The sequence below is a fragment of the Sylvia atricapilla genome, chromosome Z (genome assembly GCF_009819655.1).
Source record: "Sylvia atricapilla isolate bSylAtr1 chromosome Z, bSylAtr1.pri, whole genome shotgun sequence".
NCBI classification, from domain to species: Eukaryota; Metazoa; Chordata; class Aves; order Passeriformes; family Sylviidae; genus Sylvia; species Sylvia atricapilla.
The window spans coordinates 73,053,378-73,070,530 of NC_089174.1; the positions used below are offsets into that span (position 1 = coordinate 73,053,378).

At 39.5% G+C, this 17,153-nt stretch overlaps 1 protein-coding gene across 2 annotated transcripts in view; it reads right to left on the reverse strand.

The window, feature by feature from the left end:
* The window catches only part of FGF10 (fibroblast growth factor 10), a 59,206-nt gene extending 44,729 nt beyond the window's left edge, over positions 1–14,477 (reverse strand). Inside the window, exons 1-2 of one of the 2 annotated variants that reach the window (XM_066339905.1) lie at positions 14,206–14,477; positions 12,895–13,691 (exon numbers count right to left, since the gene is read on the reverse strand). In XM_066339905.1, coding sequence (XP_066196002.1) covers positions 12,895–13,228 — 334 coding nt within the window. In that variant the 5' untranslated portion in view covers positions 13,229–13,691; positions 14,206–14,477. Of the gene's footprint in view, positions 1–12,894; positions 13,692–13,813; positions 14,002–14,205 lie in introns of those variants that run through there. The other variant, XM_066339904.1, reaches the window with a different exon arrangement.
* Between the last annotated feature and the right edge of the window lie 2,676 nt (positions 14,478–17,153).

The following is a 17,153-nucleotide window of genomic DNA, read 5'->3' on the forward strand; positions in this document are numbered from 1 at the left end:
GTCATGCTGACTAGGACTCATTACCAGTGGAACAAGAAAGCTGAAGAACAGATAAGTTCTTTAACTGACTAAACTCTGAAATTGCCTTTGGATGTCTAGAAGTCTCGAAAGTTTGAACCTTTGTCATCCTTTTCTAGGTAAAGAATATGTTACAGTCCTGCTGAAGTTACTCATATGTTCAAATATTGCAACAATGGCACATATTTCTACTTATTCTCAAGAGGTGTTTTGGGCCTGGGATCAGGTTAGACACTCTCCTCTGGACTCATTCCAAGAGCTAAATATCTTTCTCATGCTGGTGCAAAATGTATATGTGCTTTTCAGTCAAGCCTCTATTTTGGAAACTTCATTTTATCTGCTACATTAACTGCACTGTCCTGCAATATACCCTTGCACTGTCAGTATATCTGAAAAGGGAGTTTTTTGCACTTTTGAAAAGGGAGTTAGATAGCTTAGCACAGAAAACACAGGTATAAATGAGGAGCTTATATTTATACATACTGGCTCTTTGGAAAGCAGAAATATTCTAAAATCTCCATGAAAATATATTTAGTTGAAAACCCAGCATTAAGAGTATTAGAAAAGTACAAGGTAATAGAAAGAATTAATATTTTTATCTGATGGGTGTTTTTGGTGATCATTAGGTATTTTTTGAGCCTGCATTGCTGTGTAAACACACTTATGTGTTCCTCCCATCTGTGACTCCTGTTTAAAAGATTTTGAACTGTAATTAAGGTTTGGAGATCCCTGGAGAAGAGATCTGATTCCATTTCCTCCAGTGGCAAATTTTTTCATAGCATTATTGAACTTCATAGTTCAGACAGCACTAAAGCTCTTCATTTATATAAACACTGTGCTTTTCTTTTTATTTAAAAATTTCATTTTGAGTGAAGGAATTACTGTAATTCTGTTGGTATTGAAAAGCTGCATGAGTTTTTATTATGTCCTTAGTATAGCTGGAAGCAAAAAGGTTATGTCTTGCTGACCTTTATGGTCTACTGTGTATAAAATTAACAAAACCAGAAAAGGGAAGAGTGCTACAGAAAAATTACCATAGATATTTTACAAGAGTGTTTGTCTCTAAATACTCATCTTTGAAAACTATTTCCTGTTTCATAAGGAGAATCAGCTGTAAGCAGAGTCCACAAATACATGTGTGGCAGAACTAAAGGAATAAAGCAAGCATGGTGAATTTTGCGCAAATCTGGATAATGCTTTGAGGAATTATTTGGTGTGTGGTCTGAGGCAAGAAGCCACAGAGAGGCGGAAGTTAATCTTATGTACTCCCCAGCTGCAGATATGTCTTTTTGAGCGCTGACTGCAGCAGGAGAAACTGAAGAAATGACCAAGAGACCAGATTAATTCCACATGAGCCAAGTGTCAGCCTCATTATAAGTGTTTTCACTAAAGTTGAAAAGACTATAACTTGGATGGCTGTCATTTCAAAGCGAAGTTGTGACAAGTAGAAGTAATTGTAATAAATTAAACTGAAAGAATAATATCTGTGACACTAAAAGGGAAGTATCAATAATTTTAAAAATGGTAGAAAATAAATAAAACCCAAACAAATAAGTCCAGTAGCTTAACTCCAATAGATTGAAAACATTTCAGGGAAATAAAGGCACTTCCAAAAATACATAGTACTTTAATACAGTAAATATTAGGAGGATATCATGCTCAAATTTCTTTTACTGATAGGCCTGACAGTAAAGACAGTGAAATAACAATTATATTTTAACTGTTTAATAATGGAAATTATACAAATGCTTGAGCTGAAACACTGTAAGGTTCATACCTTCAAAGCAAAATAAATTTTTACATTGCTTGTGCTTATAATGTTCATGCAGCAGAACCAGATCCAGTTTTATAGTACAGATCCTATATGTGCCCTCACTCATGCTGTTTGGTTGGGAGTTATCTTGACATTAATTTTTGGTTTATGCTATACAAAAAAATCTGTTGGGTAATTTTGGCATAATGCTTGCAAGAAGGGTTATATTGTAATATGTATTTTTTTGAAACTTAAAAGATTTTCCTGTTGAAAGACAAAAATACCTTAGTCTGACAGAATTAGGAAGTAGCCTAGTCTTCCCTGCTCTATAGAAAGACAAAACTGCCCTTACTATTCCTTGTATCCAAGCATTTCAGTGAAGACGATGATTACTCTCTGGGTGTTTTGGTTTTTTGGCTTTTTTTCCTGGCACTCATCATGGTGTTACTGGTGTGTTTCACAAATAATTGCCTTTCATAACATCCTTGCTTGTGTAGGAAGCATTGCTAAGTTCATTTTATAAGCAGCAAAGGGCTAAGAAGAAATTAGACTCAAGTACTCTCAGAAATTTTGAGGTAGAATGGATAACCAACATATAAGACATATTATTTCCTAATACTTTATGGAAATCCTTATACTCAAAGTTTGATTCTTGCAGATTATCCCTGTGCCAAATTGTCCAGTCTTCTATCCTCTCCCTTTAAGGAGATCCCTACTTCGTGCTACTTCACAATCACCATGAGGACCATTAGTAAACTCTGAGAATTCCCTCAGCTTCCTTTATCTCCTCAGTATTATCACAGCATATGGTGAAGGACAATCATTCCTACAATCTTACATCATTACTCCAGTCCGTATCTGTTTCAATCTTGTTTTGAGACAAAAAGCTACCATAGTCATTAAGAATCTTTCTAAAGTTCAAACACCCTGCAATCTCTTCTATGAAGAAAACTGATGTTGAAACTTTTTTTTCCAGATAAACTCTACTGAATAGCTGCTCTATGAGGTATTTCATTCAAATGAAAAGCATTTTCTCATCCAAATTCCTATAACAAGGTATTTTATACACTGCATTTATTGACAATAGCTGTCTTCCATAGAGCATTCTTAAAATGTTTTTAGTATGTTGGCACATTCAGTCTTGTAGTTCCTTAATAAACAATAATCACCACCTTTTAAGCAATCAGTGGTCACTGTTCTTGAATGGTTTATGTAATATGAGAAATGGAAGTACCAAGGAATAACTAACACAGAGCTGCTACATAGTTTAAATGCCATGGCATATACAGGCTGGGTTCCAATTGCCACTCCTCAGGTTATTCAGACACAGGAAGCTGTAAATGAAATGGTCTGTTCATAGTACCTGGAGCACAGATTTCTTTTTAGCCATGTCACCATTTCCCTGTCCTGCAGTGTTGCCTTGTCCCCCTTTCCCTGTCCTGCAGTATTTCCCACTGTGTATCAGGAATAGGAAACGTCATCATTCCCAGGGCGGATGGAATCACCAGTCTGCATGATCTAAGCATCTCCCTCCATCATTCTTGACCTAGGATTAGGGTTGCCGACAGAGAAAAATCCAAGAAAAGCAGCAAAACTCCTTGTGTTGGATCTACCTTTAAGCCTCAGAAAGGGCATAACTTGACCTTCATGGAATTATCTATTAGCTGCTTAAGTGGTATAAGCGTACTCATCGGACTGAGAAGCGAGTCATCACTGATGTGTGCTCATTGGTGTTTAAAAGCAGAGGACATTGCTGTTTTACGAATAAAAGCTATCAGACATGACACTGAATGTCACTGTTCAAAAGAACTGGACTTGCACAGGTGCTTTCACCAGCATCTTCACCACCAAGAATCTGAAACAACTTTAACTTTGCTTTGAAATGACAGCCATCTAAGTTTTAGTCTTTTGAACTTCGGTTGAAATTTCCTTCTATTTTTTACATTCTACTCACTTTCTGAGCTATTTCTGTCAGAACCACATGAAGTGAAAATTTAAAGAGCTTGCAATTGTTTTTGTGTCAGAATGCCTGGAGAAACTTGGTTTGTAGTATTTTTCGGCTCCAGTTCACGCATGGTGGTGCCTTAACTCAGCTCTTCAGCCAAAGTATGATCTATTGATCCAGCTACTTGAAGGGTAGCACCAAAACTACATGTGTATCTTGTATGGGAGGTTATCTTTTCAGCATCTGAAGAGATGGAGTAACCAGGCCTAGACACTAAAGCAGAAAGCAACCCCACCTTGAATGATGAGGTTAACTCTAGACTCATCTTCTTCATCTTTTCAATTTACCGTTAGTTTTGCAGTTGCAGATTCACAGTGACCACAGAATCTCTGTGTTGCAGTTATTAGCACTATTAGCACTGTTTTGACAAGGGAAAGGTGTCCTGTCATCAGAATGTGAACCACATGCACCACTCTGCTTCCTCTGAGACAGGGCAGAGGGGCAGAGTCAAGAGCCCAGGTTACAGTTCAGGGGAAGGTTTTCATTAGCTTGTCTCCAAGGGAAACATGCCACAGGTACTAATTCATGAGGGTAAGAGAGGTACTTCCAGATCAACTTCCAGATTGCCCTGCGCAGGATCAGAAGCTGGACACAACAGTCATTGTGAGACCCTTCTGACTTGGGATTTAATACAGTTCTATGGCTTTCTGCCATGGTTTCTACTTTTGGTGTTTATGTCCAGGAAAAACCATAGAGAAAAAAAAAAGTATCTGGGAAATAAATGAGAAAAAACTTTTTTCTATTGAGGTTAAAAGACTGCTTCAGAGAGCATCGGAAGCTTTAGAATCTCCTAAAATGTAATAATAAAACTGTGAAAAGAAGACACTGAACATGCAGTCTTATAAAACATTAATTATGTTAAATGCAGTCATCTCCTACTCCATTCTAGAGTATGCTTTCCCTTGCTCACTGTAGCAACAAACTTACAACTATATCCATGTTTCAAATCCTAAGAATAAGCTTGCAAAATACGACATATTTGATAACACTAGCAGCAACCAAAATGCTCTATTTCATCCTACTCCATGCAAAATCAAACCAATTGGAATTCTAGGGTACGTTGATGTCCTTCAGGTATGTGTTTCTCTTAACAAATACAGTGTGTAGTAGTAGTATACAGAAAATTTTAAGAAAAAACAACCAAATAAAACCCCAACTGTTCTTTTTTCCTCTTTAATACAGAGCTTGTAGCTCTTTCAAATAGTTTATTACTTCCAATTCAACCACCCTTCTGCTAGAAAGTAGTCAATGCTGAATTTGATATCAGGAATAAAGCAGATTATTAATCCTCTTGAAGAGGAAAAAATGAAGAAGAAAACCCTAGAGCAGGTACCAAACAGTATCTAATATCTACAGAATAGGGTCAGAGAAGATACAGTGAAATTTGGAGTGGCAAGTTTGTACCCTAAAACCAAGCATATACTTTTATACAAATTTGAAAGGCATCTTAATGTGTTCATAGTTTCAGTCTGTGAGCAAACAGATGTTACAGTGAGATCAGACAGGACAACTCAACATCACTGGCAGTTCACAGCTGCCAAAAGGGGCAAGCCACACTCCCCATCTCCCCACTTCTCTCCCACTCATGACACATGCTGCCTCTATTTCTTTCTTGTCATCTTTCTAGTACTGATCTGGTACTTGTCACACATCCCACCCACTTCCTCTAATGCTGGTACAATATCATTGATTTATACCCAGACTCCACTTAGCACTGTGCCTTAATTCCAATTAAATAACATCCTGAATGATTCCAAAATGCTTCAGCATTCCCTCCCCAACTCCTACACATGCTGACTACAGCTGCACAACTGTGTGACAGGAACCTAAAAGAAAACTTGCATTTCATTTATTTCTATGCAATGTTTGAACCTCTAATATCAGGGCAGAAGAAAGAAGAGCAGAGACTTCTCACAACTCCCCTCCTCCCCACAGCCCCCTCATTTTCACTTCTGCTCCCCATGCAGGAAGACAAGTCAGGAATGTCAAAAAAACAGCTAATTGTCCTCCACATGTTTTTCACCATGAAAGGAACAAGCATCATATTCTTTTCCTAAGTCAAGGTTTATGAATGGTCTGATCTTTATTTTTATATAACATTCACAATCATTTATGTTCCTACCATCCGTAACCTTTTCCTCTCTTTGACAACACCAAATATTATGGAAGACGGGAAAGAGAAAAGGAATAAAATTATTTCAACATTTCCTTTTTTCTTGAAAGTCAGTTTCGATGTGTGTGAAAATTCCTCTTTACCTGTAGAAGATATACATTACTGACAGATAATTTAGAGGTAAATGTGAAGGGGGGACAGGCTAATAATTCTTAAGGCTAACAATAAAATAGGGGAATGCTTTACAGCTGACATTGTGAATATATCAACCCAGTAATTGGATGCACGTGTTAGTAGCAGTAAAAAGGCACTGTCCAGTTGTCCACCTTACATGGGAATCTACTTTGAGCATATTCTTTGATTTACTGTTGCAATTAGAACTGAATGTTCAAAGAAAGAACACAAGTGACCTAATTGAAAAACAGTGCCTTAAAAGCCACTATTTAGTATGAGACTTGGGTTACCCGTAACCGTTTCTTTCCCCTGCAACTTCCATTTGTTGCACTGTACTCATGAAGCACCAAAATCAATTTTAACAATCTGGACAATTAATGAATCCAGTTTTAGTATCTATTCAGTGATTAAGGATTTAGCCACTTCCTCCTGCCTCCTACCCTTGAAGATTATGAATCTCTTCATAAACACGGAAAGCTTTCCCAAGCTGACTTTTCAAAACTTCATGAAACACTGCTTCCTGTCTCCTTTTTACTATGTTGTAACCAACAGAGATGTTTTACAACAAATTGGCACAAGAACCAAAAGCAATTAGGGGAGCTAGGGAAGGATCCTTCCACTTAAGAGAAGGAACTAATGTTGAAAGCACCCTTGATACTTTTCCATGTTAAAGGATCTCAGCAACAAAAGGATGCAAGATAGCCAAATATCACATAAAAATAAATTGTCGAAGCAAAAGAATAAATTGTCAAAGCAAAAGAAAGAAAATTCGCTTGATAGATACACACAGTTAGACTAGTGGCACTAATACACCTCCCAACTGAGAAACAAACATGCTAAAATTAACTAAACCTGGACTCCATTTCTTATCTGGTAGTTTGGTATTCACAGCCCAAAGTGAGTAAGGGTTACTTTTCCATGCAGCCTCATCAAGCTGACACTGGTTGGCAATGCTGATAAACAAAATACTTTTGCTGTTCCAAGTGACAAAGAGGTCATTAGATTATATATCCCAAGAATATTAGGGTAAAGTAGTTCACTAACGTATACAACTACAAGAAGCAGCAGCAAGTGTTTGAATGAGCAAGTTGAAACTTCAACCTGGTGCTACTTTGGGAAAAAAGACACTGTAAGAACTTGATTCAAAAAGCTCTCCACAAAATAGAAAACAATGTTTTGTCATGGTGTATCAATATCCATAAGAAATCCCAAGCTGACAAAGTGATTTCTCTGCTTTGTTGACACTATCAGCCCAAATACAAAGCCTAAAAATAGAAATACATTATTTAAATATACACTTCTTCCTATTTAGAATCTTCCTTGTGCAATCATATTACTTACTCAGAGGGAAAGTCAGCAATCTACATCACATGAGTTGTTGCTCATGTTCATATAGGTACCTGCGATTTTTAACTTAAGACATAGGTTAACAAGGTTTACTCATAGTAAGGTTTTTCTTTTTTTTACATGAAAGGATCTCTGCAATAAATGAGAACTCCCCTATTGCAGGATCTGATCCTTCATCTGAAGTGAAAAGGCCCCTATTCACACACACAGTTCAAAGACATCTGAAAGTCATCTTAAAATGCCTTATTTCAAAACAGAGGATCTTATCCTATGAGTGAATGCATCCAAGATGTTTCAGAAGTGTAAGCACATTCTATACTGCTCACTCAGCTAATGCCATCTTCAAGGGAAGTTCTGACCGAGCCACTACCTGTGAACCCTCCCATTAAAATAGAAACATGGCATCTATAAACCTGTATGTCCCTTGTTTTCTTTCTTCTGGGGTTTTAGGAACAAACTTCCATTTGCTCCTAAATCTTGGGATTCTTTTTCCCCAAGTGGCTATAAGTTAGATTTATGAAGACAAAAAGACTTCTTACAACTGTGTATTTTGAAAAGATTTATGGCAGGACTACAGAATCAGCATGGAGGGTCCACAATGCAGGAATGAAGTAAGGGTAACAGGAGAGTGTCATGTAGACATTAAATAGTACAATTCTTTCGACATTCATAAATCCTAAGTGCCTATGGTTTTGTACTGCTTGTTATAAATTGTATGACTGAGTTCTACAGACAAAACCAAAAAACCAAACCAAACCAACCTCCCCCATCCCTGCCCCCCCCCAAAAAAAAGAAAGAAAAGAAAAAAGCCCCAAACAAACCAATAACAACAACAAAAACTGAAAGAAAACTGAAAGCGAGAAATTATGTCCTTTAGAACGTACACATTTCACAGAAAGGAGCCTATGCTTCAAATTATTTCACTCATTATTATTTCTTATTTTAAGTATTTTGATTGGCAGAGCCATGAAAGAGAACTCTTTGGAGAGTAAACCAGGAAAACACTAATCAGTCTTTGGAAAACAGTGAAAAGTTCTCACACTGATTTATGAACACATAGTATAATAATCCCAAATCATTAATTTACAAAATGTTCAATAGCAAAAGGGTGCATTTTACCAATTATTTTAATCTGCTTGGAGCTTCATAACTGATGTTAAGGTACCTATGGCACTTTATTTTTCTTTTGCACCAGAGATATGGTGAAAATAATGAGTTTCAAATGAAGTATATTTAATCAGAAGCATTTAATGCTATTTTTCTGCATGTAACCCAATCTACAATACAAATACCTATTTATATGTCATGTATATATGCACACAATTAAAATCCTCATTAGTAATGTTCAGCACTTCTAGTAGTTAGTTGAGTGGTTGTTTACAATCTTTGGGCTAAAGAATAAGGCTCAAAACTTTCTTCCTTTCACTCACTATGTTGTTAAGCTTATCCCACGCTAAACAAAGCAAAACCAAAGACTATCAGGGACTTCAAGAGTCCCTAAAGCTTAGTAAAAAAGATAATTGAATATCAGAAGAAAAGCCCAGATTAGGTTAGTTTGTGGGAAGTGGCTAATTATTTCTTGCTACTTCTTTCTTACTATTTCTTTCAAGAAAAAGCAACAGAGTGCCATTTTCTTTAAATAGTCCACTTGGGTTGGTCAGAAGGCAAATTAATTGAGTATCCGCTGGTGCAAGCCCTTTTGGCTCTGCTTGAACTAAATTAGCTTACACAGTTGAGGTTGCAGACCCTTCTCTTTGAGCAGAGAGGACACCAGGCAGTGGCTGTGCCGCCATCTACTGTAGGTTTTGCACAGCACTGCTTGGTCCAAAGCCCGCAGGAACCCCTCCAGCAATCCTTCCACCAATCTCCGGGCTCAGCTACACAGACCGCACTCCCTGAACATGTACCTAAGCAAGAGCCTGATCCTTTGCTCAGGCAGAACTATCTCCACAGACGGCAGGTCAGCTGCTGCTAATGAACTATTGTGTATTTTGTCTTTGTTCTTCAAACAGAACTGTCTGCAGGTCTGTCTTGCAAATCTGAAGTTTGTGTGCTCTTACAGTAATGTGAATAGCAACCTTACAAGTTAACTGGAAATTGTATAGCACTGAGAAATACATCCAAGTTTTCTTGAACCAGCTTATCATATATCATGTAGCTTTCATGCATGCCAACCATTAATCCTAGAGAGTTTCAATATCTTAATCAAAACAAAGTCAAAATCTGCACACATGCATTTCCCTCTCAATTTTAATATATGTCTAAAGTTTCTCTTGGTGATCTCAAAGCTCAAGCTATAGTGACAGCCTTTGTAACTGCTCTTTGGAGGATCAAGTGTGTAAACCTCCAGAAAACACTACAGCTTGTGTATTATTTGTGCTTGTGAAGGGCTCTGTCAAGAACAGGGGCAAGGGACTTGACAGCTGTGCTGCTGCAGGACAAGGTAGTACTTGTATTTGGAGGACAAACTTCCAGATGTAAGGAACAAAAAAATAAAGTGTCCTACATCTATCTAGTGACAGACACCTCCAGCCATGTCAAGTGCTGCAATTCCACCAGTCTTCTGACAACAAAGTCAGGAACCACCTGGTACTCCATAGGTAGAGGAAGGATGATGGAATAGTTTCAAGCAATTGAGTTGGAATACAGCTGCCAGAGTAAACTTTATTTAGTGCACTCTACACAGTATTTATAGAGCAAATCCACGAATGCTGCTTGAGCCGTTTAAAGGCTGGAGACTAAATTCTGTTTTCTGAATGTTTATTCTGACTTTCTCCAACCGTTCCTCTTACTTGACAGTCCTTAATTGGCAGTGAGCCATGAAAGCTGTTGTCTAATTACGCAGCACATCACAGTCTTACAGACCTACTGATAAGGCTTTACTGCAGCATAAATGGATTTTAAACATTAGCATATGAGAAAATTAGCCCCCAAATTAGAATATTTCAGTCTTGTGTGTCAATAGTCACTCTTATTTGTTTAGGAAAACATGATTTCAGAGGGAGAAACTTATTTTAGAGATTAAATAGTAACGGTAATAGTAATTGTAGTCTGTAATGTAAAACAGGCTACAATTTAGTGGCCTCTCTGGCTAACTCTGTGCGTGGCAGAAATCTATTCACATGTAATTACTTCATTCAGTCTGTATGAAAGATACCATATCTTTGCATGGAATCAGTCCAGCTGGGGATTTTAGCAGTATTATGACAGCACTGCTACACACAATGCTGTGAAAGATGCAAATTTAGTGAATTCACTTACAACATTTTGCTACAGAAACAGCCTTGAATAAAGGCATAATAAATGTATTTTAAATGGCATCAGATGGTTTTTACAGAAAACACAATTTCACACTGCATATTATAATGACTATTAATCAACAACATAGAACTCTGACTTCTGTCAACTGGGTGGTAATAGTTCTGAACTGAAGGATGTACACTAGGTCTGCCTTTGTGATGTAAGTACAGTAGGGAAGCAACAAGTTTTAAGATGACTGCAGTCCCTTCTTCACTGCATATAATCTCCAGTGATAAGATGTTATTATGTATAATAAAGGCATTGTTTTACTTTTATATGAAACAAACTACATTCTCCTCTGCTTCAGCAGATACTCTGCAGATGCGACAGTAACCATGGCACCACTGAGAAGGCCAATTCCCTTTCTGATGCACTGACTGGAAAACCAGGACACACCACGCACATCCTCTCCCATAGCTGTGAGAGGTTGTTCTTGATGAAGCCTGAAAAGGTAGGAAGATGTGTATGTGCATTTCAGTGTATTCTACCTCTTCTTGGCAGGATTTTGAAAAGTTCAAGAATGTGGATTTGTTTAATCACTGAGCAATTCTGCTGGCTGAGTGGGACTACTCAGATATGTAGTTACTTCCCTGAGTACGCTACTGTCAGACTGGGCACCTTACAGACCTTTTTGGCAGCAGTGTGCTATGTTCTCAGATGATGTTCTCAGAGATGCGTGCAAAGCTTTCAGAATCCCCTTTTAGGGATGTTGTTCTCCTCCAAATCCAAAGGTAATCTAAGAAACGCCAATCTAGGACCTCATTCCACATGCATTCATTGAAGTTAAGCCTCCCTCACAGCTCTGTTTTTTAAGAATTTGCCTTTCTACAAAATACAGAAAGGGAGGTGCTAAGATTCAGCTGCTTTGACATCTAAAGTCTTTACAAATATTTGAATGCATGATAAAGCATGAAGTTGCAAGGTGGAGCAAGTGAAGCAGTGACACATGATACTCCAGCCCTTTTCTCACTGTTTGTAAGGTTACATTATGGGTATTTACTAGAAATACAGCTGAATTAACAGCAGTGTCTATCATACAGCATGGGAACCTGCTGAAGTACTCCATATTTTACACATTAGCTAACAAGGGATCTACTTAATTCACTTTCTGTTGTTTTAATTTAACAGCAGATTTATTCCTGGGTTTATCTGGATTTGTGTAAAACAACACAAGATCCAAATTGTGGTTCTTTACCAGTGAAGGAAGTCTTTCTTCGGGTTGCATAACAGAGCTTCTTTTCTCAAAATGTTCCTATAGTGGGGCACAGTCACTTAAGATTTGCAAGAGAAGGCAATAATTGTGATTTAGTACAGTTCAATTTGAGATTGCACAGGCAAGAAAACTAAGTAAAGGGTACATTTCTAGCACTAACAGCCAAAAATACATTACCAGAAGCAGGCTATTACTAAGCATCTAATTAGTTCTAGAGAAAAGCTCGAAACTTCAGCTGTGGAGACTGCCATATGACTTTTGCTCTGAAATAATTTATTTTAGAAAAAGAGAGAAAAAAAAAAAAAAAAAGGACAATGAAACGCGTGTGAGGTCTGTGGGAAGGCAGCCCCAGATGTTTACAATGGAGCGAGTAGCGGTATAGCGGCGCTGCAGCCCGGGACCGGCGGGGCGCAGCCCGGCACCGCCTCCTCCGCACCGCGGGCGGCAGCGCGGCCGCGCACCGGCTCCCGGCGCCGCCGGGCACCGTCGCTGCTGGGAGCCCACCCGGGAAAGACCCCGGCCGGCGGGAATACACACCCCTGCCCCGGGAGCGGGGGGAAGGAGGGAGCGCGGAGCAGGCGGCTCGGGGAGAGGAGCGTGCGGGCAAATCGATTAATTGTTCCAATACAACGCTCTCATCAAGGCACTCTAATGACAGGGGATAATGATTTTCAGATTCAGGAGACAATGTCCCCCACACATTCCCCGCCACTTCCTCGCAAATCTTTCTAATTCGCTCTTCTGCCGGGCGAAGAAACAAACGGTGCTCCGCCGAGGCCATTTGCAAAACAAATGTAACCGGAGAGATCCGCGGATACGGGCTGGCGAGGAGCGGCGTCCCCGAGGAGCCGAGCCGAGCCCACCCAGCCCTGCCCCGGCCACCTCCTCCCCTCCCGGCCGGGGGCTCCGGCGGCCGGGCCCGGGGGCGCAGCGGCCCCCGCCCGGCAGCGCGGCGGCGGAGCCGTACTTACTGAACGGGCAGTTCTCCTTCTTGGTGCCGCTGACCTTGCCGTTCTTCTCGATCTTGAGAAAGTACTTGTTGTAAGAATAGAGCTTCCTCTTGCGCACGTCTCCTTGGAGGTGATTGTAGCTCCGCACGTGTCTCCCCGCACTGGAAGGAGAGGAGAAGGACGAGGGGAAGGAGGAGGATGATGAAGAAGAGTTGGTGGCCTCCGGGGACAGCATGTCCTGGCCGAGGTCATGGCAGGTGACAGGCACAGAAGACACCAAGAAGAGCAGCAGCAAGCAGCAACAAGGCAGGTGGGAAAAGGCTGAGGCACCATTTGTCAGTATCCATTTGCACATTGTACTGAAACTCTGGGCGCTGGAAAATGTCTTATCAAATGAAACATACTGGAAGGGTAAAACCTGGTAAAAGGCAAGTGGAGAGACGGTGGTTGCTGCTTCTGGTTAGATTCCTCTGAGCTCTGATCTGGCCTGAAGTAAGTGCACCAACATCCATAACTCAGGGGACAAATCGCCTCAGAAGTTGCTGCCTTTTAATCCTTCGAGTCCTCCCTCAGAAAAAAAGAGCTGTTGGTTGTTGGTTTTGTTTTTTGGTTTTGGCTGTTGGTTTTTTGGTTGGTTTTTTTTTTTTTTTTTTTTTTTTTTTGGGGTGGGGGGGTTGCTGTGGTTAATCCTCTTTCCTTTTTCCCTTCCCCACCCCCCCCCACATGCACACACACTCCCCAACCTGGTTTGAGACTTTCCAGTAGTTATTTCGTTCTCTTCCTCACTCCTTTCTTCACCATCTTAGATGCAGAAAGGTCTGAAAAATAGATGACAGCAAAATCAATGACAAGAACAAAGACTAAGATTAATAATAACCAGCGGAGAGGGGTGCTGGAATGGATTTTTCACACATACACCTTTACACACACGCGCACTCACACTTTGTGGCTTTGCACCTTCTTCTGATCCCCACCCTCTTGCCTTTTTGCAAATCCCAAACCAGTTGCACAACCCGTCCTTTTCTCACTGACAACCCCAGAGGAGGAAGTTTCTTTGTTTTGCTTTGAATTCTCCAGAACAGTATTAAAAAAAAAAAAAAAAAAAAAAAAAAAAAAAAAAAAAAAAAAAAAAAAGAGAGAGAGAGAGAGAAAGAGAGAGGGAGAAATCCCAACTTGTCCCCCCGCCCTTCCTTTCCTTTCCCTCCTCCTTTGGTTGTAAACAGGTTGGAAGCTGTAGCCTAAATGTCAGCGATTACAAGTCAGAGGTGGGATGTGCCTCTGGTGGTCAGCCCTTATTTGCAGGGGGTCAGGCAGTGGTGGGACATCTGAAACCTTTTTGCAGCTGGAGCAAGCGGTGCCTGCTGCGGAGGCAGCCCCGGGAGCTGCCCTCGCTTCCTCCCGGGCTGCGGCAGCCGCGGCAGCCGCCGCCTTCGACTCGCTGCTAATTGCTCCTAAAGCGTCCTTCTCCTCGGAGCGCCGGCCACCAGCATGGCCTAGAGACTCATGCTTTACTAATTTCCCTGTCTTCCAAGTTGAACCAATCCCCTCCAGGGAGGCTTCCCTCCCCCTTCACTCTTCCCCCACTCTCCCTCCCACCCCCACCCCCCGGCAAAAAACCCCCTCATCCAGCCAACCTCCTTCCCTAAAAGTCCCCCCCAAACTAACAAAAAACAACCCCCCAAACCCCAACTTGTTTTCTAGTGGAGGGTTTTATTTTATTTTTTTTGGCAGTGAAGTGATTGAGAAAGCCACCTGGAGCTTGTTGCCTGCTAGATCTCCCCCTCCCCCCGCTGGAGGAGGGGTTGGGTGGAGAGGTTGGAAAGGAGTATATACTACAGGCAGACCCTGGAAAAGCAGATTATATGCTGGTCAGAGAGAGTAAAAAGGGAAGAGGCATAATTAGCTCCTTTTCCTTCTTCTCTGCCAGCTTCCATGGAGGTCTTTCTCCCTCCTCAATGAATCACTGATTTCTCGCTTCCGTTGCTGAAATAAAAAGTTCACACTTTAGCCTGCTCTTCCTTTTAAGCCTCTCAAGATTTATTGTGTCTCTTTCCCCACCCTCACTCTCCTTGTCTCAAAAGAAATCAGGGCCCTAAATGACCATTTTCTAATTGCTAACATGAGTCGTTTACTGAATCACGCGTCTGACTTCAAAGCAAAAGGGATTTTATTGGCATTGCAAAGGTTTCCCCATAAAATCTGTCTGAATACTTTGCTGTCTTTTTAATTTTTTTAAACTAATGCAGTTTCTCTTGCCAGAAAGAAACAATTTTTTCCATTTTCAAGGCTATTTTGAGAGATTTTTCAAGCTATTATTTTCCTGGTGGGGCATATGTTGTTGGTTTTTTCTATGATTCCATGTCTTCTAGCGGATTTATCATTTCACATACTGAATGTTATGACAGATTCCTATTTCTAGCCCATCTCTGAACTGTCAACTTTCCCAGTAATTAACAAGTATCTTCCATATGATGTATTTATTATCTTCTAATACCAGAATAAAGCATCAGGGTATAGGCAGAATGCAAACTATTATATTTTAGTCAGTATTTAGCATTGTTCAATACCTGCTGTGGAACACAAGTGGATGGAACATTTGCTAAGGGAATGGAATATCAGGGAAATAGGTAGAGAAACAAAGTGAGTGGCTCAATAAGTAAACCCAAATCTTCTTTTAAATAAAGGCAATTAAACAATGCAGATCAGTGGAATGCAATGGAAAACCTCCTGTGCGATTCCATTTGGCATTTGGAGTAAATCTTAGTTGAAACAACAGAAAATGCTGGAAGAACAAACAGTTCTAAAATTAGACAGATTCATTAGATTAGCATGTTAAATATATTGTTAACTTCACAACAGAAATTAGAAATTATTTTCTCCAATCATGGTGTTTATTCTGGAGAGAGTTGGTTCCTAAATTTATGTGTTCAGCTACTGGGGGTGACATTTAAACAGCCTTAAAAATGAAACCATTTAATGTTAGAATCAATATGTTTTACGATGTTGTTTATGGTACTTCAGAGTATTTCTTCTGCATGTATTTGCACTGAGTGCAAAGCATTTCAGAAATCTTTCATTTTGCAAATCTGATTTAGGCTTTTCCTTTTGGTAATTAATTTAAAAAAATAAAGAAACAAACCAAAATATAAAGCAACTCACTCCTTTCTGTGAATGCCTCACAGCTTACATGTGTGTCTACAAAGCTTATGTCAATGTTAGAGTGCTGCCTGGGTCATGAAATGATTTTAAATAACACGTTATTTCTAAAATCAAAGTTATTTTGAGTCCAACAACTTGAATTATGAACAATTTCTATAATATCTTAAAATTTTAGATTTGAAGACATCTTTCTTTTTTTTGTTTTTCCCCTTTTTCCTGTCAAATGCTGGAAAATAAAGTGAATTGGCATTTTAGGATCTCTGACAGGAGTTAGAAATAATTTGGGTGTTAAACAGCTGTAATTAACCCTGAAAAATAGGAAATTTATTGAATTTACTCAAGGGGAGTTCTGCTTAAACATATTTCTATCTCATGACTATTGGTTGTAAGATTTTGTGCTTAAGAACAGAAAATTTAACATGTCCAGAATTTCACATAAGATCTACTTCTGGCAGGTGCAATATTCAGGGCAATACTTTAAACTATATCGATACATAGAGTCCTTTTCTATCCTGTGTGATGACAAGGAGGGCATTTACAAAACAGAGGCCAAATGAAAAGCTGACATAGCTTTTTAGATTATATCTCATTCTTTTTTCTGCTTTCTGTATAGCCTTTCTTTTATAGCACAGTTGAATCCCTAAATACCCCACTACTTTGTATTGTCAGGTCACCTCTTAGGTTAGCCTGAGAAAGCCTGAGAAAAGTTCCACAGGAAAGATGCACTATTTAACGGAATTCAATCTGTCCCAATAGATTTGAATCACTAACATAAATGTATGAATGTAGATTATATCTCTGTAATGAGGCCTGAATCATTCTCAGTTACTTCAAAGGCTTGAAATTCAACCTTCCTTTTTAGCAGCAACAATCAGACCTTAATGGGTTTCTTTATTAATTGTTCCATTGCTAAGCTTGAAAAGCAGCTACCTTCAGTACAAGTCCTAGACTAGAAATGGTACCTTGCTGCTCAAAAACAGTGCTTCTATTTTGCCTTTTACCACTGTAAAATTCTGTGAAATATCTCCTGCACTGCAGTTTTATGAATGATTAATTATATTGACCCATCCAGAAAGAAATAAAGAAAACACTTTCAAAGAAATTTTTGTAAAAGGTAGAAA